Source organism: Rhinopithecus roxellana, chromosome 19, assembly GCF_007565055.1.
Source record: "Rhinopithecus roxellana isolate Shanxi Qingling chromosome 19, ASM756505v1, whole genome shotgun sequence".
NCBI lineage: Eukaryota > Metazoa > Chordata > Mammalia > Primates > Cercopithecidae > Rhinopithecus > Rhinopithecus roxellana.
Genome location: NC_044567.1, coordinates 66,673,611 through 66,696,262, shown reverse-complemented (window position 1 = coordinate 66,696,262; position 22,652 = coordinate 66,673,611). Strand labels below are relative to the sequence as shown.

The 22,652-nt window shown below is 59.3% G+C and overlaps 2 protein-coding genes across 7 annotated transcripts in view; both read left to right on the top strand.

Moving 5' to 3' along the window:
* Positions 1–10,463, top strand: part of PEMT (phosphatidylethanolamine N-methyltransferase) — an 87,157-nt gene extending 76,694 nt beyond the window's left edge. For 4 of the 5 annotated variants that reach the window (XM_010368871.2, XM_010368874.2, XM_010368873.2 and 1 more), the window contains exons 4-7: positions 3,429–3,574; positions 6,503–6,614; positions 9,733–9,807; positions 10,179–10,463. In XM_010368871.2, the coding sequence (XP_010367173.1) occupies positions 3,429–3,574; positions 6,503–6,614; positions 9,733–9,807; positions 10,179–10,236 (391 nt within the window). In that variant the 3' untranslated portion in view covers positions 10,237–10,463. Of the gene's footprint in view, positions 1–3,428; positions 3,575–6,502; positions 6,615–8,851; positions 8,883–9,732; positions 9,808–10,178 lie in introns of those variants that run through there. The other variant, XM_010368875.2, reaches the window with a different exon arrangement.
* An 8,649-nt stretch (positions 10,464–19,112) lies between these two features.
* Positions 19,113–21,206, top strand: RASD1 (ras related dexamethasone induced 1). Of its 2 annotated transcripts, none has more exons than XM_010368868.2 (2): positions 19,113–19,772; positions 19,956–21,206. In XM_010368868.2, exons 1-2 carry the CDS (start codon positions 19,487–19,489, stop codon positions 20,507–20,509), a joined length of 840 nt encoding a protein of 279 aa, XP_010367170.1. In that variant the 5' UTR covers positions 19,113–19,486; the 3' UTR covers positions 20,510–21,206. The 2 variants fall into 2 exon arrangements, with proteins under 2 accessions (XP_010367170.1, XP_010367172.1); XM_010368870.2 differs by having other exon boundaries at positions 20,030–20,112.
* Positions 21,207–22,652: the final 1,446 nt, after the last annotated feature.

Here is a 22,652-nt window from a genome sequence, read left to right as displayed (position 1 = left end):
TCTGGTCGGCTGCAGACAGAAACGGGACAGGCCTGTCCCGGGTGGGGCCATGTGCCTGTGGCCTGGTGTGTAGCCCAGGACTCCCAGCTGGGGGCAGAGTGGGGACACTGAAGGCAGCGATGCCCCCTGCCCACCTCCACCCCAGGGTTTCCGGGATTTTATGGGAGCAGAGTGCAGACAGCCTCAAATCATATTAATGACTGAAGGTTCAATCCAGGTCTTAAAAATAGAACCCAAGGCAAATGAATGAATCTCCGTTCCCCACCCCCAGTGCGGAATACTTCCAGGGGAAATTGCATCCTATTACCTCATTCTGTTAGGGAGCTTGTGGTCACAGAGCTACTCATCCATCCACTAATTTTCCCTGTGGAATGGACGGACTGTGCTTTCCTGGCTTAATGGAGGAGCTAGAACACTGTCGATTGCCTAATCGGGGCCATGAGATTCCAGTAAACCTGGTTTCTAGAATCAGAGTGTATTTGACTAGGTAAGGGGCCACTTGGTGAGAACGCCAGGGAGGAGCTCAGCCCAGTTCCTCTGCTGACTCTGAGCAAACGACCCGCAGAGCACTGTGCCGGGAGCCAGCCCAGGCTGTCATCTCAGAGAAAGGAAAGGAAAGGCCCCAGGACTGGGGCCGTAGGCGGGGAAGCAGCTGGAGGACTGGGGGTCAGGTCTGGGGCAGATCTGGGGCCTCTCCCACCCGCTCCCTGGCCCCAGATCTGCCCTTCATCAGGAATCTGCTTCCAGACAGATCTGATTTTCCTACTGAGCCACGCCCCCAGGGAAGCTGGGCCCTGAACACGCTGGGCTTTGGGCTGGGCCGCACCAGAGGGAGGAAGTTCCCTTTCATCTGCTGCCTGCTTGTGTGATGCAAATGAATTCTGGCAGAGGAACCCTGAGCATGGGGTGTGGACCCAGGCCCTGGCTCGGGTCTCCACAGGAAGGGGTAAGAGCGACAGGGTCTCCCTCCAGAGTGACCCTCCCGCGTCCTCAGGCCTGGCCTCCTCGCCCTCCCCCTAATGCAGCACGGGATGGGTCTCCCTGGTTCTGCATTTTCCACAGCAGGCAGAGTGCATTCCAAACCCTGCTGGGCCGAGGCCTGCACCTGGCGGGCTCCGTCAAGCCTTCCCTGCTCCATGCCCTGCCCCAGACTCTAAGGCACAGCTCCCTGCTGTTTCCGCTTTCTGGAATGCTCTCCCCTGTTCACCGCTCCCCACCCCCGTCTGTTTTCTAGTCCCCACTGCAGTGGCAGCCAAGGAGCCAGATGCTTGCAGGGGAGCCATGCTCCTGAGCGGGGCCGGCACCCTTCCTTTCCCTCCCACTCCACCATCTGCAGGCAGGAGAGTGGAGGGTGCCAGGCAGGGGAGAAGGTGTGCCTGGATCGTGGCACCACACTGGCTGTGCGTGTGGCCACCTTACTCCATGGCAGCCCGTGACCCTGAGCCAATCCCAGAGGCTTGGCCTGGAGCTGCGGGGTGACCCTGAGCCCAGGCAGCTGCAGGATCAGGGCAGGGCGCTGGTGGGTGGAGAGCTGAGGGTATGGGCAGCATGACCGGCAGTGGGTTTGCCCTGACACCCGAATGCCGCTGTTTGACAGGTCGGTGTGCCCACCTCTGACACCGAGTCCTGGTGGCTTTGTCCACAGGCCCTTTTCCCTTTTGCCCTGGCTCCTTCTCTGCTCTGGGGGATGGGAGGAGGAGGAAGGAGCAGCTGCTGCTTCTCTCTAGTCGATGAATATGCACTAAATATGTCCATTCTGTGGCCCGGGCCAAGTGCCGGGGGGACATGCAGGGAAGGAGGAGCAGCTTCTGTTCCCCAAGAGCTCCCAGTCCAGCTGGAGGAAGGAGTTCCAGGGAGGCATAAAGACATGCCTGTGTGTCCTTAGCTCAGCATAAGGAGGGTCACAGCATTCTGAATTCACCAATGAATGGAATGGGTGGATGAAGATGGGGGCTTCAATCTGCTTGAAAGAGCCTGGCAAAGATACTTCATGGTGGATGGATGGATGGTTGTGTGGGCAGACAGAGGATACATTGATGGATGAAGGGATGGATAGATGGACAGATGGATGGATGTGTGGGTGCACAGAGGATAGATTGATGGAGGAAGGATGGGTGGGTGGGTGGATGGTGAGCTGGCCCTGCTGGGAGATGCCATCCAGACTGAGTGTAAAAGGCGCTGCCCTGCGTGAGGCAGCAGATCTCCATGTCTCTTCTGTGTTGTGATTATTGTGAGCATGGGAAGTGCACGTTTGGTCACACATATCTGTGCTCCCACACACAGCCTTTCCTGTGAGTGTGCCTCTCATCTAGCACCCAGGGCCCCCTTCCCACCAGCGCCCGCTCCCCTGTGGTGAGGCCCGGGTGTGTCGGCACATACCTAGCCCCTGTGTCCTCCCGGCACCGGGCCCTCAGCCCTCTGGAGCCAACTGGAGAACCTGAGCCTCTAGACCCACTGCTATCGTAGTCACCCCCTTTTGGTCACGCTACTTCCTTTTTTTTTTTCTTTTTTCTTTTGAGACTGAATCTCGCTCTATTGCCCAGGCTGGAGTGCAGTGGTATGCAAACTCTGCCTCCCAGATTCAAGCGATTCTTGTGCCCCAGCCTCCCGAGTAGCTGGGATTCCAGGTGCCCACCACCACGCCCAGCTAATTTTTGTATTTTTGGTAGAGACAAGGTTTCACCATATTGGCCAGGCTGGTCTTGAACTCCTGACCTCAGGTGATCCACAGGTCTCGGCCTCCCAAAGTGCTGGGATTACAGGCATGAGCCACCATGCCCGGCCCCCACTACCTTTTAACAAGGACTTCAGTGGTTTGGCCCCAAAGGGAGCCTGGTGGGGGAATTCAGGTGTGGAGGAGGACATAAAGGGCCCCCAAAGTGCCTTTAAATGCAAGTCAAGCCACCCAGGATGTGGCCAGACCTGCAGGGACTGTGGAAGTGGAATCCCCAGCACAGAGCACGCCCCAGGCCTCAGGGCACTGAGTCTTATTGGAGAATGGGACACCTGGGCCTGCCCTGCAACCTGGCACCTGCGTCTTTTCTGAGCCTCACTTTTCTCCATAGTATGCGTTGCTCATTGGACAGGATGAGAGTTTGCAAGCTGGTGGCCTTTGGGCTGAATCCAGCCTCCTCACATGCAGGGTCTGCAGTAGTTTTCATGAATTGTCTATTTCTGAAAATTAGGACAGTTCACATATGAGTCAGGACTTCTGGCTTCTCTTGAAAAAATTTAAATATCTGGCAGGCCTGGGCCCCTCCCTGTTGCTGTCACGCCCTCTCCCGGGTGGACCGGACCCCACCTGCTGCCTGCCTGGCCTGGCAGCCCTGGGCTGGCTGCTCTCTGAGGTTCCCTGGGGAGAGGGCGAGAAGGTGAGGTCGGCCTCCTTCTGGGCCATGACATCCTCCCTCTCCATCCCCTGCCCGCAGCTTCACGCAGGCCATGGTGAGCCAGCCCAAGATGGATAGCCTGGACACCCCCGCGGCCTACGGCTTGGGCCTTGCGCTCCTGGGACTAGGCGTTGTGCTCGTGCTCTCCAGCTTCTTTGCACTGGGGTTCGCTGGAACCTTCCTAGGTAAGACCCTGAGGGCTGGGGTGACCCTGAGCAGGCCCACTGGAGCCCTAGGGAGGAGCAAGGCCAGGTGGCTGCGGTCCTGCCGTCTGTGACATCAGTGGGAGTGCTGGGGGCCCTGCTCCATCAGGGCGTCTTCCCTCCAGGTCTGGCTTGTCCATGGTTACAACAGGAGGCTGGGCTCCAACAGCAACTCTTACCCCAGGGTGCTGAGCAGCTGCCTTGTGGGGAGTGAAGACAGCTCCTGCTGCTTCTCTCCAGCTAATGAAGATGCACTCAACACCTGTTCTGTGACTCCTTGAGTCCAGCTCCACACCAGCTCCCTCTTGCAGAAGGCTCTCAGGCCCTATTGCACAGAAGCCTGAGGTGGTGGTGAGTCAGCCACCTCCCCGGCAGCTCCCGCCACACGTGGCTCTCAGGCCAAGCAGGCTTGTGGTTTGTGCTGTGTTTGGCCGCAGGCAGGGCTATCATAGGTCTGGGGAGAGATGAGGGGTGGAGGCACCTTATCCCTTCTCCATTCCCCTCTGCTTGTGGCTGAGGTGCTTTCAGGCTGTGAGCCCAGTGCTGGCCTGGCCAGACGCCCACCAATGACCCTCATGATGGCAGCAACTTCCAGCTCCTTGGAAGCTGGGAAAGAAAAGCAGCCATGGGAAAGGCAGTAGGGGTGGGGGTGGGAGGGGAGATGGGGGCAGGGGTGGGGGACAAGAGGGGGCCTTCGGAACCTGGAAGGAGAGAAGAAGGCAGCCCCGGTCCAAGGGGACAGTGAGCAGGGAGTTGGCCCAGCGGGGCGTTTGCCCACTCTCCGTCATGGGTGGGAAGACCCACGTCTTCCTCCCCATCAGCCCTGGCCGGTGCAGGAGCTTGGCAGGTCACTCGGCTTCAGTGGCCTCAGTGGCCTCCTGGGACCAACAGTGTCCTGAGGAGCTCCCGGGCCCGCTTGCCACCCCCATCCTTAGATGCTTGCTGCAGCTTCTTGGGCCCAGCCCCCAGGGCACTGTGGGCTCTCACAGGGCACTCCAAGTTCTCAAGGAGCCTGTGCTCGGCAGCAGGGGTCGTCCGAGGGAGGAAGTGGCATCTGTGGGTGCAGCATTCTGGATCGCCCACGACCAGGCCTCTCTGGGACTGTCGGGGGCACCCACAGGTGGTTCAGTGCTTCCTGCTCAGGCAGGAGCTGTAGGGAGTTTGGTCTAGGAAGGGGGGCAGCAGCCAGGAGTGTCTGGATCTGCCAGGTGGGGGCAGGTGTGGGCAGGTAGAAAGAGGAAAAGGCCTTGGTGCAAGGAGAGGGAGGTTGAGGGCAGAGTGGTGGGCGGCTGGAGGTGGGGGAGCAGCTGGACTGGCCGCACAGGTGCTGTCGGTTGGGACAGGGCTAGAGGGTGAGCCGAGGGCTTGAAGGCCAAGCAAAGGGTTGAGGCTCCATCCCCAGAGAGGTGGGAGCCACAGAGGGGGTCCCAGCAAGGAAGAGGTTGGACTGATGGAGCCAGGATCAGCGGTGGGGCTCAGGAGCTGTGGAGGGCCCTTCCAGGATGTGAGGGCGGTGAGAGCCACATGGAACGGGGCTCTGGGCCGTACAGTCAGGTCCTATGGGAGACCAGCGGCAGGGGCCCTCCAGCGGTCAGGGCACGGGTGGATCTGGACAGGGAGGGCTGCAGGCAGCGTAGGGAGAGCCAGGATGGTGGGTGGAGCCCCTCGGCAGTGGAAGAACAAGCTGAAGGGCCCTGGATAGTCAGAGGGAGGGAAGGAGCCCACAGACACCAGTGGCCACAGACTCCTGGCGGCCCGGCCAGCAGACATGGCCTAGAAACGCCGAGGGCCAGCAGCGCGGGATGTAGGCAAAGGTGGTCACTTCCCACTGTGACTCAGCCCGAATTGGGTTTCTGTGCCATCTACCCACACCCTGCTGCCCCACTTCCTGCTTCCTGGGAAGAAAGAACTTCCCAGTGGTCCTGGGCCCTGCCCCGTGTCCCCAGACAGTGACGCAGCTCCTGGACCCCTCCTGCCTGTGCTGCCCATTGTCAGGCAGCTGCCCTACTTTCCGCCTCGGATAAAGCTCCATTGTCCTCCTGGAGGAGAGACAAATTAGGGGTTTCTGGGGACAGAAGGCTGGGAGGAACAAAGCCGCACCCTTTATGGAGCGGTTACTCTGTGTCCAGTGGGATCGTCCTCTGTAGGCCTGGGACAGACTCTGTGACTGTGACACCGGCCACTGCTTATGGCTCAGAGCAGTCCTGCCGGGGGATGCCTTGTGGCCATGTGGCTGACGGGTGCATGGCTGGCCTGTCTGGAACAGGCTGTCCAATAGTCACCCTCTCTCCACTGGGTCTAGCTCCTCTGGGCAGCTGGGTGGGAAAACAATAATACCAGGGCTGACCTCCCAGAGCGACAGGAGGCGTGCCGTGGCCGGGCCCTGGTGCCAGGGCCATGCAGCTGGGGGCGTGGAGCAGAGCAGCCCTTAGCAACCAGCTGAGGCCCCCAGAGGGAGAGGAACTCACCAGAGTGAGGCAGAGTGGGAGGTAGGTCAGGAAGAGGAAGGGTCTGCATAAAGAGGCGCCATGAGCAGAGGGAGAAGGGCCTGAGGAGGAATGGAGCTCTCTGTACAGAGAGCAGGGAAAGGCATCGCAGGGGAGGGAACAGTGTGTGCGAGCCTGGAAGAAGAGGAAGGCCAGCGTGGCTGGGTCAGAGTGCACGAGAAGAGGAGCAGTGGGGCAGGGGCGGTGCTCAGCACCTCAGTCCTTGGGCCCCACGCCCTCTGCTGTCTGCGTGCCTGGTGGGTCCCTCTGACTCTGTCCATTGTTGAACCCCCTGGAGCCTCCTGGAGTGCAGGGCCCTGTCTCACCTGCAGGTCCCGCCACAGCCCGCTCTGGGGCCTTCCTCAGTGATGGTGTGGCCAGGGCTGATGAATAGCCGAGGGACCCTGCCTTGCCTCATCCACAGGTGATTACTTCGGGATCCTCAAGGAGGCGAGAGTGACCGTGTTCCCCTTCAGCATCCTGGACAACCCCATGTACTGGGGAAGCACAGCCAACTACCTGGGCTGGGCCATCATGTGAGTACCAGGCTTGCTGTCCTCTGCCCTGCTGGCCACCTCCCGGGGAGGAGCTGGTGCAGCTCAGGACGCAGGGGCCAGGGCCCCTGGAGAGAGAGAAAGGAAGAACGTGTCATTTGCGGGGGCCTAGGGCGCCCTGGTTCTCCCTTTCTCAGAAGCGTCTTATCTATGGTAACAGAAAGCACATCCCAGAACAGGGTGGCCAGCTTCTCCAAGAGAGCTGGAGTGTGGAGGTTCAAAGGCCGCAGGCAGGTCACAGCCGCTCAGCCCTGGTCCTGCCGCGCAAAACAGCTGCGGACGCGGGAAAACGGATGCGTGTGCTTGGCGCCAGCACAGCTCCACTTACAGACATTGAAGCCTAAATTTCAGATCATTTTCACATGTCATGAAACATTCTTTTGATCCTTTTGCTTTTCACTGTTTAAAAATTTAACAGGTGTTCTTGGCCCGTAGGCTGTAGTTTGCGGACCCCTGTGCTGGGACATCAGGGCTGGGACCACCCGAGTCATCTTCCCTGCAGGAGGGGTCAGCCAGAGCCACCAGGGCCCACCTCACCTGCAGCTGACCGAACTCCCTGTGCCCCCATAGCCTCTGCCCATGTGGCAGACACCCCTTCCCACAGAGGGGGCCCCATGCCACGAGGGAAGCCTAGAAGTGCTGTCGGCCTCAGCCAGGTACAGGCACTGACAAGGTGTGGGGACGTGCTCCCGCAGGGGGGTCAGAGGGCCTGCAGTCAAGGATGGCACAGCGGGAGCTGCCCTGGGCTTCACACCCAGCCCCCACCCTGGCAGTTCTAGTTTAGCCATTTTCTTCCATAGAAGGTTTTTTTTGGCAGACAGTGTTCCACTGCTTTTGTTTAATGCTTGCAAACCACTGGCCTAGAATTTACAGGTTCTCCTCAGGACCTGAGGGGCCAAAGGATCCCAAAGGAGTGAATTGTAAACGGTGAATGTCAAGAGCAAGATGTTGCCTCCTGGCTCCCCGCCCTCAGCGGCTGGGACCGTAGCCGCTGGGGTTGGAGACAGCAGAAGCTAGAAGGGGGGCTGTGGGTCTGGCTGGGACCCACCCCGCGTCCAGGCCAGGCAGTCCCCAGGGACACCTCCCACCTGCCTTCTAGCCTGGGCCCCCTGCCCGGACTCGGGCAGTGCATTCCTGAGGCCCAGACTACGTGCCCCCAGGCTCACCGGCCCATGGCGCACCCCCACTGGGGCCACAGGGTGAGCCCAGACTCAAACAATCGCCCCCACCCAGGTCGTCCCTGCAGGCTTAGGGTTCCCAACACACCTGGCCCCCTGTCTCCTCTGTGTGGACACACACATGCACGTATGCACTTACACGCTGTTCCCTCGCCTAGAACCCTCCCATTTCTGCCCCTTGTCAGTCCTTCCAAACCCAACGTGAGGTGTCCCCTCCTGCAAGAATCCCTCCCTGACCCCCCCAACCTTTGGTGCCTCCTCAGTGGCTTAGTGTCCCCAGCAGTGCCTTGTGCCCTGGAGTGAGAGTCACCCTGGGGCTCAGGACACACAAGCCGCCTCCAGAGGACATCAGCCACGCGGTGTGCTGGGAGATGGCATCAATGGTCCAGGAGCTCATTAGAGATGAGCCATTACCTGGTCAGACGCTGACACAGCAGGGACCCCCGCAGGCCTCCCACAGCCCATCTGTCTCTCACCTGCCAGGGCCCCAGAGATGGGCCTTCCAGGTGTCTGAGCTCCCTGGCATGTAGGACCCCGGCAGGCCATGTGGCAGTGAGCCCGATGCCAGAGGACAGATGGCAGAGGTGGGGGCCTGACTGTGAGGGACAGGTGGGCCTCCTGCTTCATGTTGTGCAAGCGGGGGCTCCTGTCCCCCTCAGTGCCCACAATGGGGTCGCTGCTGGATGCCAACCCTGGGGCTGGAACCTGGGCTTGGATCTTTGCTGTCCTTACATCTGCCCTGCCCCCTGCAGCTCCCAGACAGGCAGACCAGTGTGCGGTCCAGGGGTGGAAGGCAGTGGGCAGGGCAGAGGGTCCCCATAGGGGCCACAGGTGCCCTCCAGCCCTCACTTTGATCCAGCCCTACCTGGGGTTCTTGTGATGGTTTGGCTGGGGAGGGGGCAACTTGGCACAGAGGCAGCCAAGGAGGGTGCAGCCCCTGGCCCAGGCCTGCCCATGCGCCCTCTGTGCCTGCCAGGCAAGTCCTTTCCTCCCTCTTTCCCTCTCTTTCTCCCTCCCTCCCTCCCTCCTCCCCGGCAGCAGCCCAGTGCCTGTGGGAGCTGTGGGATCAGAGGTAACTATAGAAATAGATTGGGGGACAGCTTGACGGCAGCTATTTCTGGAAACCTGAGGCAGCTGCGCCCGGGCTCCTCGGTGCCGTCACTGACGAGCTGCCGCTGCTCACTGGTGTGGCGGGGTCAGGAGCTGGTCACCAGCACAGAGTCCCTGGCGATGCTCCATCCAGCCTTGGGCCTGCTGCACACTTTGCCTTGGGCCTCCCATCCTCTGGGCCGGGGCGAGCAGGGGGTTCCTGGGCGTAGGGCTGCTGTCCTACCACCTGGGAGAGCCCAAGCTGGGCTCGGTGTTGAGGGCTGGGTGGGGCAGCAGCTCCTAAGCCCCCTTCCCCACAGCCAGATCCTCCCAGGGCATGGCTATGGGGCTGCACCTGTGGCTGGGGGCTGGGGGCTCAGAGTGGACCAAACTGGCTTTGGGGAACCCTGGACCCATTTCTAGAAAACAGCCTTTGTTCCTCAGAGCATGGTTTCTGGGGGACAGTGGAGCACTTTGCCCCAGAACCTCCTCCTGTGCGGGACAAACAGCCCTAGCCACTGGGACTCTTCTGCCTGGGGCTGCGTCTCCAGCTCTGGGCTGGGGGCTGGAGACCCGGAAAGAGTGAGCAGGCCCCACCCTGAGGCAACTCAGCCAGGACGGACAGGCAGACAATGATGATAAATGGATCAGAACTGAGAACATGGGGACCCCACTCAGGAAGGGGCAGTGCTGCCTGGACTTGGTCGGCCCAAGTGGCCCCAGCGTCGGCCGGAAGACCCGGGTCACAGCAGGAAGGGCCAGCCAGGGCAAGAGGGCAGTGGCCCTGAGAGACCCTGGCTCCAGCCAGGCCTAACCTGCCTCTCTCCCTGCAGGCACGCCAGCCCCACGGGCCTGCTCCTGACAGTGCTGGTGGCCCTCACCTACATGGTGGCCCTCCTGTATGAAGAGTGAGTAGGGGCTGCGGCGGGTGGGGGCGTGGCTGCCCGGCTGGCCCTGTCTCTCCTTCTAGAACCTTTCCTTATGGCCAGGGCAGGCTCAGGACAGGCTGCCATCAGCCAGGCCCACTCCAGGGCTCCCAGGTCAGAGCGGCCACAGCAGCTTACCATGCGGCCTGCAGGACCCAGCAGGCACCTGGCCCCTCTCCCCTCCCTCCTGCTCTCTGAAGGCTCCAAGTCAGTGCCACCCCAGCGGCTCTGGGGGATGAAGGGGATCCTGGTCCCATTGGGACACTCTCAAGCTGGTGGAGGCAGGGCTCTGGTGTGGGCAGTGGGTCACTCCCAGGACCTGCTGACTGAAGCCTCCCCCCGCTGCCCGGCAGGCCCTTCACCGCTGAGATCTACCGGCAGAAAGCCTCCGGGCCCCACAAGAGGAGCTGATTGAGCTGCAACAGCTTTGCTGAAGGCCTGGCCGGCCTCCTGGCCTGCCCCAAGTGCCAGGCCCTGCGCAGGGCGAGAATGGTGCCTGCTGCTCAGGGCTCGCCCCCGGCATGGGCTGCTCCAGTGCCTTGGAACCTGCTGCCTTGGGGACCCTGGACATGCCGACATGGGGCCACTGAGCTCCAACCCACACATTCCCATTCACCAATAAAGGCACCTTGACCCCAGCATCTACTCCAGCCTCTGTCTGTTTGCGTGGAGAAGGAGCAGGCCTGGGGCATGAGCATCAGGTCCAATAGCTCCCGGGCCAGGCTGGCCCCAGCCTTTCTCTCTCTGAAATCTCAGAGCTGGGAGGTGGACACCTGTCTCCAGGCCTCCAAAGGAGGTACTTAAGAGGCATCAGGGGCTCACCTGGCCATGGCCATGGTTTCACCCCCAGGAGATTTGGTGTCTTGTGTCACCTGCTCCCACGCCCCCCCCAGCACACCCAAGACAGCCCCTCTGCTGCCTCTTCCCTTGGAGGATCCAGCCCCGTGTCTGTCAGCGTGAGGGTGGAGAGGTGTGGTCACGTTGTCCTTGGCCACCCCAGTCTAGCTGGGCAGATGACACTGTCATTCCTAAATGAATGGCCTTGTGCTGACCAGCATCTGGACACACGCTGGGCGCCCTATGTGTCTGTACAGGGGGGAAGTGGGCCCTGCAAGGGTAAGCCTCATCTGGGGGAAGCCGGACACAGTGACCAGGAGTGTAGGCTCAGGCATTGCCACTGGGGCTCCCGAGGTGGGCAGAGAGGACACCCTTCCTCCCTTCTCCTGGCACCCATGCCGCCACTTCCTGTTTTCATTCCAGTTCTGCTGCTGGTGGCAAGGTCACCCCTCAGTCCCCAGGACACCAGGCCCCCTGACTGGGGCAGGTCGGGGACTTCTAAGCTTGGTGGGCTTTGGGGTGATTCTCCTGGGGGTGCCAGAGGCCCTCAGTCCTTCAGCTTTGGTCAACATTATCCCTCAGGGTCTGTGAGCCCCGAAGGCCAGTCAGGGGCTCCCAGAGGCCGTGTGGGGATCAGGGTTCTGCAGGGAGAGGCCTCCACTTGTTCCAGCTCCTCTCCTCTTCCACCTGTGACCTCAGGCTGATCACTGCCCTCTTCCAGCTCCAGGGGTCCTCAATCAAGCTCAGGGACAGTGACCGAGGGCGGGCTTTCCCTTGACATTACTTTCACTCAGGGCTGCAAAGCCATGGCCTGAATGGACATTTACAAAGCGTCCTCAGTCCAGGATCTTCCTGCTCACACCGCCAAGATGGGCTCCCGGGCTGCATTCCTGAGCCCTCTAGGCAAGCCTGGCCCTCTCCTGGGAGGGCTGGAGGTGGGTGCAAGGAGACTCACCCCCCAGCACAGGAGTCCCCAGGCCAGAGCTGTCAGAAGCCACAGAGCTTGTGAGGAGTGAACCTGACCCTTTCATCACATGGCCTCTTGGCCCCCAGGGCACACGGTGAAGGCAGGGCTGCCAGCCCTGAACTCCTCTTGCCCCAGCCCCAGCCGCCTCGCCCCTGGCCCTAGGCAGATTCCCCAACTTCCCACTCTGCATGTGGAGGTACAGAGGATGATGGTGCCAGGGCTGCTGGGCAAGGCTGACCCTCACCTGTGTCTTCACAATCCCAGGTGCCCAGTTGACCGGGCCCCGCAGCCCAGGCAGGTGGCCCTCAGGGTCTGGACCACAGAGCCCCTCCATCCCTCAACTGTGCCGGTTCCTTCTCTCTCTGGGCCTCCTTCCCCGTCTTCCCAGCCAGGATGCTCAGCCTGGGATCTGGGCCACGGACGGGAGGTGCCAGAAAGGCTCAGCTGAGCACTGTTCATGTTCCTGGGCAGTTCCCTGCTCCCCACCTCCACTCCCCGTCAGTCCCAGCCCCTGCTGGGGGCTTTATTTTTAGGTACCACTTATTCAGCACCCAGCTGTGTGTGCAGCCGGAGGAAGCCTGGTTCCCTGGCAACTGGCCTGGCTCAGCCTGGTGGGCCCCTCCCCTCAGGGATCCCACGTCCCGCCCACTCCCCACTCACTCCTGAGCTTCACCCTCACACCACCACCCCCTGCCAAATGTAAATGTGGTCAGGACACCCCCTCAACCCTCTGTTGTCCTCGGAAGTAAGTCTTGGCCCATTACCCCTGGGGCCCAGGACTTATTCTCTCCCCAAAGCCTGTCCCACCGTGGCCTCCTTCCCTCCATCTGGGCTCCTGCAATGTCTTCAGGTCTCAGATCACCTCCGCTTATCCCTGCGTCTACCCTTGCCATTCCCTCCACCTGGACACCCCTCCCCTTACACTCATCCATCCGTCCGTCCGTCCGTCCGTCCATCCAACAATATTGAGTTAGTCCTTCTAGGACACGGGCAGGGGACTCACTTGGCTATGAGCATGGTTTTCATGCCCTGCCCTCAGGGGCATGCCACGCCTTGGGACAAGCCACTGCAGGATGGGGACAAGGCGGAACGTTTTCATCTCATCGCTGCCGTAATCGATCTGTGTCCTCAGGTTCCGCGGAATCATTCTCGCTGGTGAGGTGAGTTTTGAAGTCAGATCTGGGCATGGGCAGGTGTCAGGAGGTGAGGCAGTGGGGTGGGCGAGGAGCCTTCCCACCCGAGGGAACAGCATACGCTGTGGCTGCAGTGGGCCGACCCAGGAGAGGGTCCAGGGCCCCCGAGTCTCCCTTGCAACAGGCAGGCCTGGTGAGGGGCTCAGTTTCCAAGAAACAAATGGAGTATTGCAGAAAAGTGAGAGGTTCCCCCTGGCTGCAGGGTGGAAACAGGGTCTCCTACTGTGAGGAGGCCCCCACGGTGGGGAGGCACGTACAGAGTTGTTCTGGGCAGTGGTGATGGTGCTGGGCCCTGGACAGAGGTGTGAGGTGGGAAGAGAGGACGTGAGAGATGTGTAAGGGGGAGAATGTCCAGGATTTGGGGATGAATGAGGGAACAAAGGGGTGTAGCCCCCATGGTGGGCGGATCCAGGCGAGCTGGGAGAGATCCTGAGTCCCTCTGCAACAGGCAGGTGGCTGCCGGGTGCCTGGAGAGGGTTGGGCTGGAACCAGTACCTGTTCATCAGGGGGCGAGATCCACAATTCTCAACCTGGTGTGCACAGTTCTGCCACCTGGCCAGCTTCATGTTTTCATTTCTATTATAATTTTAACATCTTTACTGAGATATAATTGACAAGCCATACATACAAGTCTGAGTTTTTGTTTATCCACAGACTTGTGCAGGCATCACCACAATCATTAACACATTTTCATCACTCCCCAGAGAGACCCCTGTACCCCTGAGCTGTCACCCCCGACTCCTCTCCAGCATTAGTCACCACCAAGTCGCTCTGTCTCTATGGATTTGCCTCTCCCAGACACTTCCTATGAAGGAATCACGGTATTTGTCCATTGGTGTGCGGCTTCTCTCACTCGGCACTGTGTTTTTGAGGTTCAGCTGCGTAGTGCCATGCCTCAGCACTGTTCATTTTTACGGCTGAACAATGTTCCACTGTGTGGATGGACACACTGTGTTTATCCATTAGGCAAGGGACACTTGGGTTGCCCCCACCTTCGGGCTGTTGTGAAGAATGTGGCTGTAAACACTTGTGGACAGTTTTTGTGTAGACACATTTTCATTGCTTTGGGCAAATTCCTCGGTGTGGAATTGTTAGGTCACATGGTAACTCGCATGTTGAACACATTGAGGAACTTCTAGCCTGTTTTTCACAGCACCTGCATCTTCTTACATGCCCACCTTGATAACTTTTTATTTTTATTCATTTATATTTGAGGTGGCATTTCGCTCTTGTTGCCCAGGCTGGAGTGCAGTGGCACAATCTCGGCTCACTGCAACCTCCACCTCCCAGGTTCAAGCGACTCTTTTGCCTCAGGCTCTTGAGTAACTGGGATTAACAGGTGTCCGCCACCACGCCCGGCTAATTTTTTGTATTTTTAGTAGAGATGGGATTTTACCATGCTGGTCAGGAACAGCTCTCGAACTCCTGACCTCAGGTGATCTGACCGCCTTGGCCTCCCAAAGTGATGGGATTACAGGCGTGAGCCACCTCAGGGGCTCAGCCAGGCAGGGGCTTAGCGAGGTGAGGGCACGAGGGAGCCTTTCAGAACTGGAGGTGCCCTGTGCTCGGATGCGGTGCTGTCACAGGTGTGCACATAGGGGAACCTTCAAGCTGTAACCTTTCCATCTGAGCACACTACTATAGCCAAGTCATATCAAGCTAGACCATATAAAGTTGCTAATACTGCATGTGACCATTTCTAACTTAGAAAAGCAGTATTATTCAGCCGGGCGCGGTGGCTCACGCATGTAATCCCAGCACTTTGGGAGACCGAGGCGGGCAGATCACGAGGTCAAGAGATTGAGACCATTCTGGTCAGCATGGGGAAACCCCGTCTCTACTGAAAATACAAAAAACTAGCTGGGCGTGGTGGCACGCGCCTATAGTCCCAGCTACTCGGGAGGCTGAGGCAGGAGAATCGCTTGAACCTGGGAGGAGGTTGCAGTGAGCCGAGGTCACGTCACTGCACTCCAGCCTGGTGACAGAGTGAGACTCCGTCAAAAAAAAAAAGAAAAAAGAAAAAAAATATTCTATGATTCAAACTAGTATCCTAAAAACTTAAGAGAAAATGGAGCAGTGTGAATAGTATGAACCAGAAGACGATCAGTGACAACCATCACATGGGAAATTTTGAAAGGGACACAGGCAGTGTGACCTGTGTTCGCCATAGTGGTCAAGTGGGCCTCGCTGAGGAGGTGGCATTTGAGCCAAGACCCAACTGCAAGAGGAAGCAGAAGGGAGGAAGGGCCTCCAGGCATTGGGAGTGGCAATGCAAAGGTCCTGAAGTAAAAACAAGGTCCTAGTGCCCCCAAAGCAGCAGCCCGGAAGGACTGAGCTACCAAGGGTGCCAGCCCTGGGCACCTGGTCCCTCGAGGGGCAGGCCAAGGGGTTGAGCCTCTGGGCACCCGTGTGTTCGCAGGAAGCTGGGCCTGGACTATTATATTGTTCTGAACCCCAGGTCACCAGGGCCAGCAGGGTCAGCCACCCCTGGAGGCAGAGTCACTCTTGTGGGGTGATCCAAGGGTTGTCAGAAAGTGTGGGCATGCCCCTCTGCCACCTGGCCACACGCCTGACATTCCGCCTTATTTTTTAAAATTTTTTCAAATTTGTTTTTTGAGACGGAGTCTCACTCTGTCACCCAGGCTGGGGTGCAGTGGTGCGATCTTGGCTCACTGCAACCTCCATCTCCTGGGTTCAAGTGATTCTCCTGCCTCAGCCTCCGGAGTAGCCAAGAGTGCTGGTGCACGCCACCATGCCTGGCTAATTTTTGTATTATTAGTAGAGACAGGGTTTCACCAGGTTGGTCAGGCTGGTCTCGAACTCCTGACCTCATGTGATCTGCCCACCTTGGCCTCCCAATGTGCCGGGATTACAGGCATGAGCCACCATGCCCAGCCTGATGTTCCACCTTCTTTCGGCCTCTGAGGGGCTCCTGTAGGCTGGCAAGGGCCAGGCTGTGGGAACGTGCTGTACTGGGGTTGAGGGGCAGAGAGAGGGGTTCACTTCTTCAAATTCCACTCGCAATACTTGAGCCCATGGCAGGGGAGGAGAGGCACGGCCTGGGGACGCCGTACACACTGACCCTGCAGCCCCTTATGTGTAAAATGGACATGAAAGTCATGCCTGCCTTGTGTATAAAGCAGGTGCTGAGGCAGTGCCTCCCTCCCTTGTCGCCCATGGAGCTCCTCAAGGTTTTCTCTTTGCTTTCTAGAATCCAGAATCAGTCTCAGGGCTTGAGGGGCATGAGAGGCATCCGGTCTGACCATATCCAGTGCTTCGGTCCTGCTGCTGCTTGCACAGGTGCTCACTCCCTCCGCCAACACCTCTGCACACACAGCCTTTGAGGCTGATGGATGGCCTGAGCCAGGCAGCAAAGCTGCGTGCATCCTGATCCTTGGTTCCTGGGGCAGAGCCGGGAGCCTTGGGCTGAGCTGGCTTCTCTTGGGAGGGTCTGCTCTACTGGGAACAGAGCTCATCACTGATGAAGAATCTACCAAGGTTATGATCTCAGCTTGATGAGGGGAGCCTGTCAGAGGGAATGCAAAGCCAGCGCTATTTGCCCCTTTCCCCCTCTTCAGGAGGTGGCGTGCACCAGGGTCACACAGGAGAGAAGCACACCTCAAGGCCTCCTCTGTGCAAGACGCTGGTAGAGATGGGCTCTGGCCGCACAGGCCAGCACAGCAGTGCCCGGGCCCGAGGGTGCTCTGGATTCCTGTCACCTGAAGTGCCCACTTCCGGCCTTTGTGTGGACTCTGTCTCAGGACGCCACCACAGGCAAAGCTCTGATGGGGTGCCCAGCATTCTCCTCTGGCCCAGCTCTCAAGAACCTTCTAATTGCTCTTTGCCCTCAGACAAGGCTGTGTGGCTGGCATTTCCTGCCTGGGGCCGGTGCGGGGGGTGGGTACAGCTGCCCACCCCTAGACCAGCCCTGACATTTAGTCAAATATTTTAAACAATTCCCCTCCCCTCTGAGCAGGAAAATCACTGCACTGCAGGTAAATACTATTTACAGACAGGCTCATAGCCACACACACGCCGTTTGTTATCTCATTCCCCAAACACACAGAAAACAGAATTATTTATTGCATACAGCATGGGACTGTGATGGACCTGGACATCAAATGCTGTGAGGGCTGGCACGGCCCGGGTGGCCCAAGTGCTGAGAAGCCCAGTACACATGTTCCCTCTGTGTGGGGTTCCGGGATCCAAGGGGCGGATGGTTCTGTGAGTTGCGAGTTGTTCCTGCTTGTCTTCCATCCCCCGGCCCTCCCCAGTCACTCTAGGCTAGGGCAGGACCTTGTATAAAGTCACACAGGCAAACCCCAGAAGAAGGAAAAAGGGCACCTGCATGTACAAGGAGCTGGGTGGCAGAGGCTGCGCCGGGGTAAGGCTTCCTTCATGCAGTTGGGAGTCTGGCCATGTGGGGACATCAGGAGATGCCATCCCACAGAATTGGTGGCTAGGCTGTCCTGGGTGTGGCCGAGAGAGGCCCTGGTCCCAGCGCTCCTTTCATTCTGGTCCTTTCTGAAATGGTTTGGATTTTTAAAAAACCATGAGCATTTATTACTTTTGTAATAAAAAGAAAGAGATGCCCTTTTAAAAGAAAAGAGGAGGGTAGAAACAAGGAAGTCGGCTTGCTGCTTGAGAGTAAAGTCCCAGAGGCCACCTCCTCGACAGGAGGCGTAGGCGCTCTGGGGCATTCAGAACGGGAATGGCAGGTGGGCCTGGGTCTTCACAACTCAGCATCCGTAGGGCAGACAGCCATGCACAGATGGTACCAGGAGTCACTATTTCTGATAACCCAGGCTGGGTCAGTGCCTGCCAGTGTCATGTTCCTGATTTAAGGGGCCAGCCTGGACACTGACCAGGGGAGAGCTGGGCTGTGATCCTTGACCCTCAGGCCCTCCACTCATATCAAATGGACCTTCTTGGGACTAGGGCCCCAGAAGGCAATGGCTGTGTGGGGTCCACCTTCACTATAGCCCTGGCCATCAGTCATCCCAAGTTAGAGCCTGGCTGCCCATGCAGTGCCGCTGGGGAGGCATGGGAAGGCGGTGCTCAGTCTGAAGGTGGTTCAGGTCCGTACCTTGACTGAGTGCCCCCATGCAACCCTCACCCACCTGACAGCTGGGCCGGTGGTGCCAGCTAATGGCCCTCTAGGTATCTCCTAAATCAGACGTGGCCAAAGCAAAACACTGAGCACAGAGCTTGTCTGTCATGACTTGGAGCAGTGACTTCCTCAAGAGCTCAGGGCTGAGGAGCTGGCTCCAGATAGCTTGTTGCCAGTGTTCAACAACATGACCCCACTCCTGGTTACTGATCAACCCGGTGTGCTCTTGAGAGTACTCCCACCAGGCCGCCGGGTCAATACTACTGTTACTGTTGCTATTGTTATTGCCAGGCCCCGCCCTCCTAAAGCATTTGCATGTTTTCATCCTTAATCACAGAACCAGAATCACTATCTTCCAGAAGAGAAAACTGAGGCCCAGGAGAAGGCAAGAGGTTGTACTGTGCTCCCAGGGCCCTTTCTGGGCGCGCTGCGGCTTTGAGCTCCAGCTCTCTCAGCTAGACAATGAAAACGGCGGCCCACGCGGCGCACAGTAAAGGCCCAAAATGCTATGATGGAGGGGGTGGGCCGCTGGCTGCAGAGCCCTCCATGCCACAGAGCCTGTCTGGCTGGGAGAAAGGAGCAGGCTGAGGCCTGCAGCAGAGCGCGGGATTGGGGACCGCTTCTGCTGGGCCCCAGCCTGGCTACCTGAGGCCCCTGCCCCATTCCTCCCGCTCCCCACCTGCCTGCCTAGCCTCTGTTCCAGCTCTGCGTGCCGCGCCTGCAGCCTCCCCGAGCCGTCGGCCGGGCTCTCTGCTGCCCTCTAGCGGCCCGAGCGCGGGGTGCCGAGCTCCGCGCCGGAGGCCCCGAAACCCCACGTCCGCCCGGCGGTCGCCTCCCGGGAACAAGAGCTGGGCTGGGGACTGGAGCCGGAGGGGGCTGGGGCTGGGGCTGTGCTCTGAGGACTGCAATATACGGTCCGCGCAAGCACCCAGCAAACGCTGCTGCGCTTACTGGGTGACTTACTAGATTACTATTCTCTGGGGAAACAGTACCAAACAAAGTAAGTGTACGTGCGCGGGAGATGCAGGAAGAGAGGTCCTTGCCCGAAGTCGCAGAGGGACAGGGGCACGGCCGGGACCAGAACCCCGACGCCCCTGCGGCCGCCGAGCAAGCCGCAGTGGAGGAGTCCGAGCGCCTCCAGCCTCAGCCCGACCCTGGACTGTTTCCCCCAAGCCCCCGCGCCCAGAGGGCAGAAGCCGGGCAGCGGGCGACGAGGTCGCCGGGGCTGGGAGTGGGTGCGGGGGAGGCGGGCCCCGCGGGACGTGACGCACGGAGCTGGGAGGGCCGGGGCGGGGCAGCGACGCAGGCTGTATATAAGGGCGGCGGGCGGGCGCCAAAGCCAGAGCAAGCTGCCTTTGCCCAGAGCTTGGGAGAGCCCGAGCCGATCCCAGCTTAGCCTAAGCCCAGCCCAAGTGGAACCGGAGCTCCAAGCCCGAGCCGCGCCCAGCCCGAGCAGAGCCCTCCGGCCGCTCACCCGTGCGCCACCCCAGCGCCCCCCGGCGCCTCTCAGTCCTTCTCTCGGCCCCGCGCCCGCCCTCGCGGCCCCTCTGCCCAATGAAACTGGCCGCGATGATCAAGAAGATGTGCCCGAGCGACTCGGAGCTGAGTATCCCGGCCAAGAACTGCTATCGCATGGTCATCCTCGGCTCGTCCAAAGTGGGCAAGACGGCCATCGTGTCGCGCTTCCTCACCGGCCGCTTCGAGGACGCCTACACGCCAACCATCGAGGACTTCCACCGCAAGTTCTACTCCATCCGCGGTGAGGTGTACCAGCTTGACATCCTCGACACGTCCGGCAACCACCCGTTCCCCGCCATGCGGCGCCTCTCCATCCTCACAGGTGAGCCGGGGGCTGGACAGGCACGGGAGGGAAGGGCGGGCAACCCTCGGCCAGGGCGTCCTGTGAGCGCCGGTCCCGCTGCCACGCGCCGAGTAGCGCGCCCCGCGCGGCCTCAAAGTCAGCCCGACTTGTCCCCTGGGCGGCCACCCTCACCTCCTTTTCTGCTCTCTGTGACCCCTCTAGGAGACGTTTTCATCCTGGTGTTCAGCCTGGACAACCGCGACTCCTTTGAGGAGGTGCAGCGGCTCAGGCAGCAGATCCTCGACACCAAGTCTTGCCTCAAGAACAAAACCAAGGAGAACGTGGACGTGCCCCTGGTCATCTGCGGCAACAAGGGTGACCGGGACTTCTATCGCGAGGTGGACCAGCGCGAGATCGAGCAGCTGGTGGGCGACGACCCCCAGCGCTGCGCCTACTTCGAGATCTCGGCCAAGAAGAACAGCAGCCTGGACCAGATGTTCCGCGCGCTCTTCGCCATGGCCAAGCTGCCGAGCGAGATGAGCCCGGACCTGCACCGCAAGGTCTCCGTGCAGTACTGCGACGTGCTGCACAAGAAGGCGCTGCGGAACAAGAAGCTGCTGCGGGCCGGCAGCGGCGGCGGCGACCCGGGCGACGCCTTCGGCATCGTGGCACCCTTCGCGCGCCGGCCCAGCGTGCACAGCGATCTCATGTACATCCGCGAGAAGGCCAGCGCCGGCAGCCAGGCCAAGGACAAGGAGCGCTGCATCATCAGCTAGGAGCCCCGCCGCGCCGGCGACACAACCTAAGGAGGACCTTTTTGTTTAAAAGTCAAATCCAGCGGCCCGGCACGCCCCGTGCGCCCCGGGCCGCGAGCGCGAGGACTGGCGTCTCCCCTCCCCGCGATTCACCCCCAGCACTGGGGAGGCGCCACTGAACCGAGAAGGGTCGGTCATCTGCTCCGGAAGGAAAGAGAACTGGCCAAGACTGGGACTATTCCCCCACCCCCGTTCCCCCATTGGCGCCAGCCACCCCCACAACTTGGGGGGCGAGGGCCCAGCTGAGGGTGGATTTGTCTTCTCAAAGACCTAAGAGTGAGCGCGGGGTGGGGGGGATGTGAAGTTATCCAGCCTCTGTTAGGCTTCAAGAAACCTTCCTGCCCCCTTGCGGGTCAGGACCCACGGGGCATTATCTTGTCTGTGAATCCGGGTTGCCGTGACAGCCGGCAGAGCCTCTGCCCTCCCGAAACTAAGGGGGACGTGGGTCAAATCATAGCCAAGTGACTCGTTTACATGTGAGTGAAACTGCACAAAGGAACACAAAACAAAACTTGCACTTTAACGGTAGTTCCGGTGTCAACATGGACACGAACAAAACCTTACCCAGGTGTTTATACTGTGTGTGTGTGTGTTTGAGGTCTTTAAAGTTATTGCTGTTGTTTTTTAAATATACAATAAAATAATTTAAAATGGAAAACCAGTTTTTCTTTGCTTTTAGAGATGGCTGGAGTGGGGAAGGGTGCGGAGAAGGAAGGGGCTGGGCTCTGACTTAGATGGAACTAGAACTTCCCCAGAACTGGAAAATAACCCTGGCCTTCTGAAAGCAGCTTTGGCTGCCAGAAAAGCCCCAGATGCCTGGGGCATCTATGCAGGGGATGGTTCCCTAGAAAACCAGGATGAATATAAAGGATTTCAGGGTTCCCCCTGGAGATGAACTCTTTCTAGCCATCCATCTGCTTAATTTTCTTTGGGTTTGATGACAAAAGGCCTCATTTTCTGAGAGAATGTTTTGAATTCTTCAGCGTAAAGGCCACTGGAACTGTGCCTAGCCATTTTGTCACCAGACTCAGTGTGGGCCCGGGCAAACTTTCAGACTGTTGGAGGCATCACTCAGGCCCTGGGGAAAGAGCCTGAGACCCATCTGGAAGCAGGCCCATCCTGGTGGCCACCCCCACCCCTCACTCCAGGGTGCCACCCTGTCTGGAGACAGGAAACTCCTTGGCCTCCGCTCCCCGCTAGCTCCAGGCAGTGCCCATGGCCAGGTGTGGAGCCCCATGCCCCCCTCAGCCTTGCTGTCTCCCTCTCATGGCTAAGGCACCCTGGAGCACCACTCTCTCTGCCACTAGTACTGTAAACCTGTGGTGGGCGACACCTGCCAAGCCTCAAATTCTTCACCCCAGGAAGAGCGAACACCCCTGGCATGGGCTCGCTATGAGGATTAAGTGTGAAGTTTGAAAAGTACTTAGCACAAATGCTGGCTACGCAGTAATCCAAATAATTGGTGGCTTTGAGAGGGTGTTCAGCCCTGTGAGAGACACTCAAAATCGTCCTAGAAGGATTTCAACCCTGCTCCGGTGAGGGTGGCTCCTCCTCCAGTCACCAAAAGGCACCCCCCACCCCACCCCGCCCCACCGGAAAAAAAAAAAAGGCAACCACACGGATGGCCCAGGGGCCTGTGACAGGCACGGGCAGGGATGACCCGCCAGGCAAACTGCCCTTGAGGCCAGCCAGGAGAGGAGTTCCTGTTCCACACTGGTTCAGCAGGTGTGTGTCCTGGGGCGGTGGGAGGTGATAAGCAGAGGTGTGGTTCTGTGTCTGAACAGACAGAAACATTTTCCTCTCAACTACCTGAGAGCCATCCCACTATGAATTTCTCAGTCCAAAAAGCATGATGTCCTGAGACAGCAGAGCATAAGTCCTTTTAATTATGCATTTGAAAAATGTCACAAGTCAAAAAAGGAACACGGGCAGGCTCCGGCTCCCTCCGACCCCACAAGGAGCCCTTGTCCATTCCAGCCCTGCACTCAGAAAGACCCTGGCGGTCTTGTATTTTCCATGTGCTTCATGCTTCATGGTATCTGTCAGAGCCTTAAAACTGGCCCACCCACTACTGTGACATTTCAAGGAAATAACTGATTCAGTT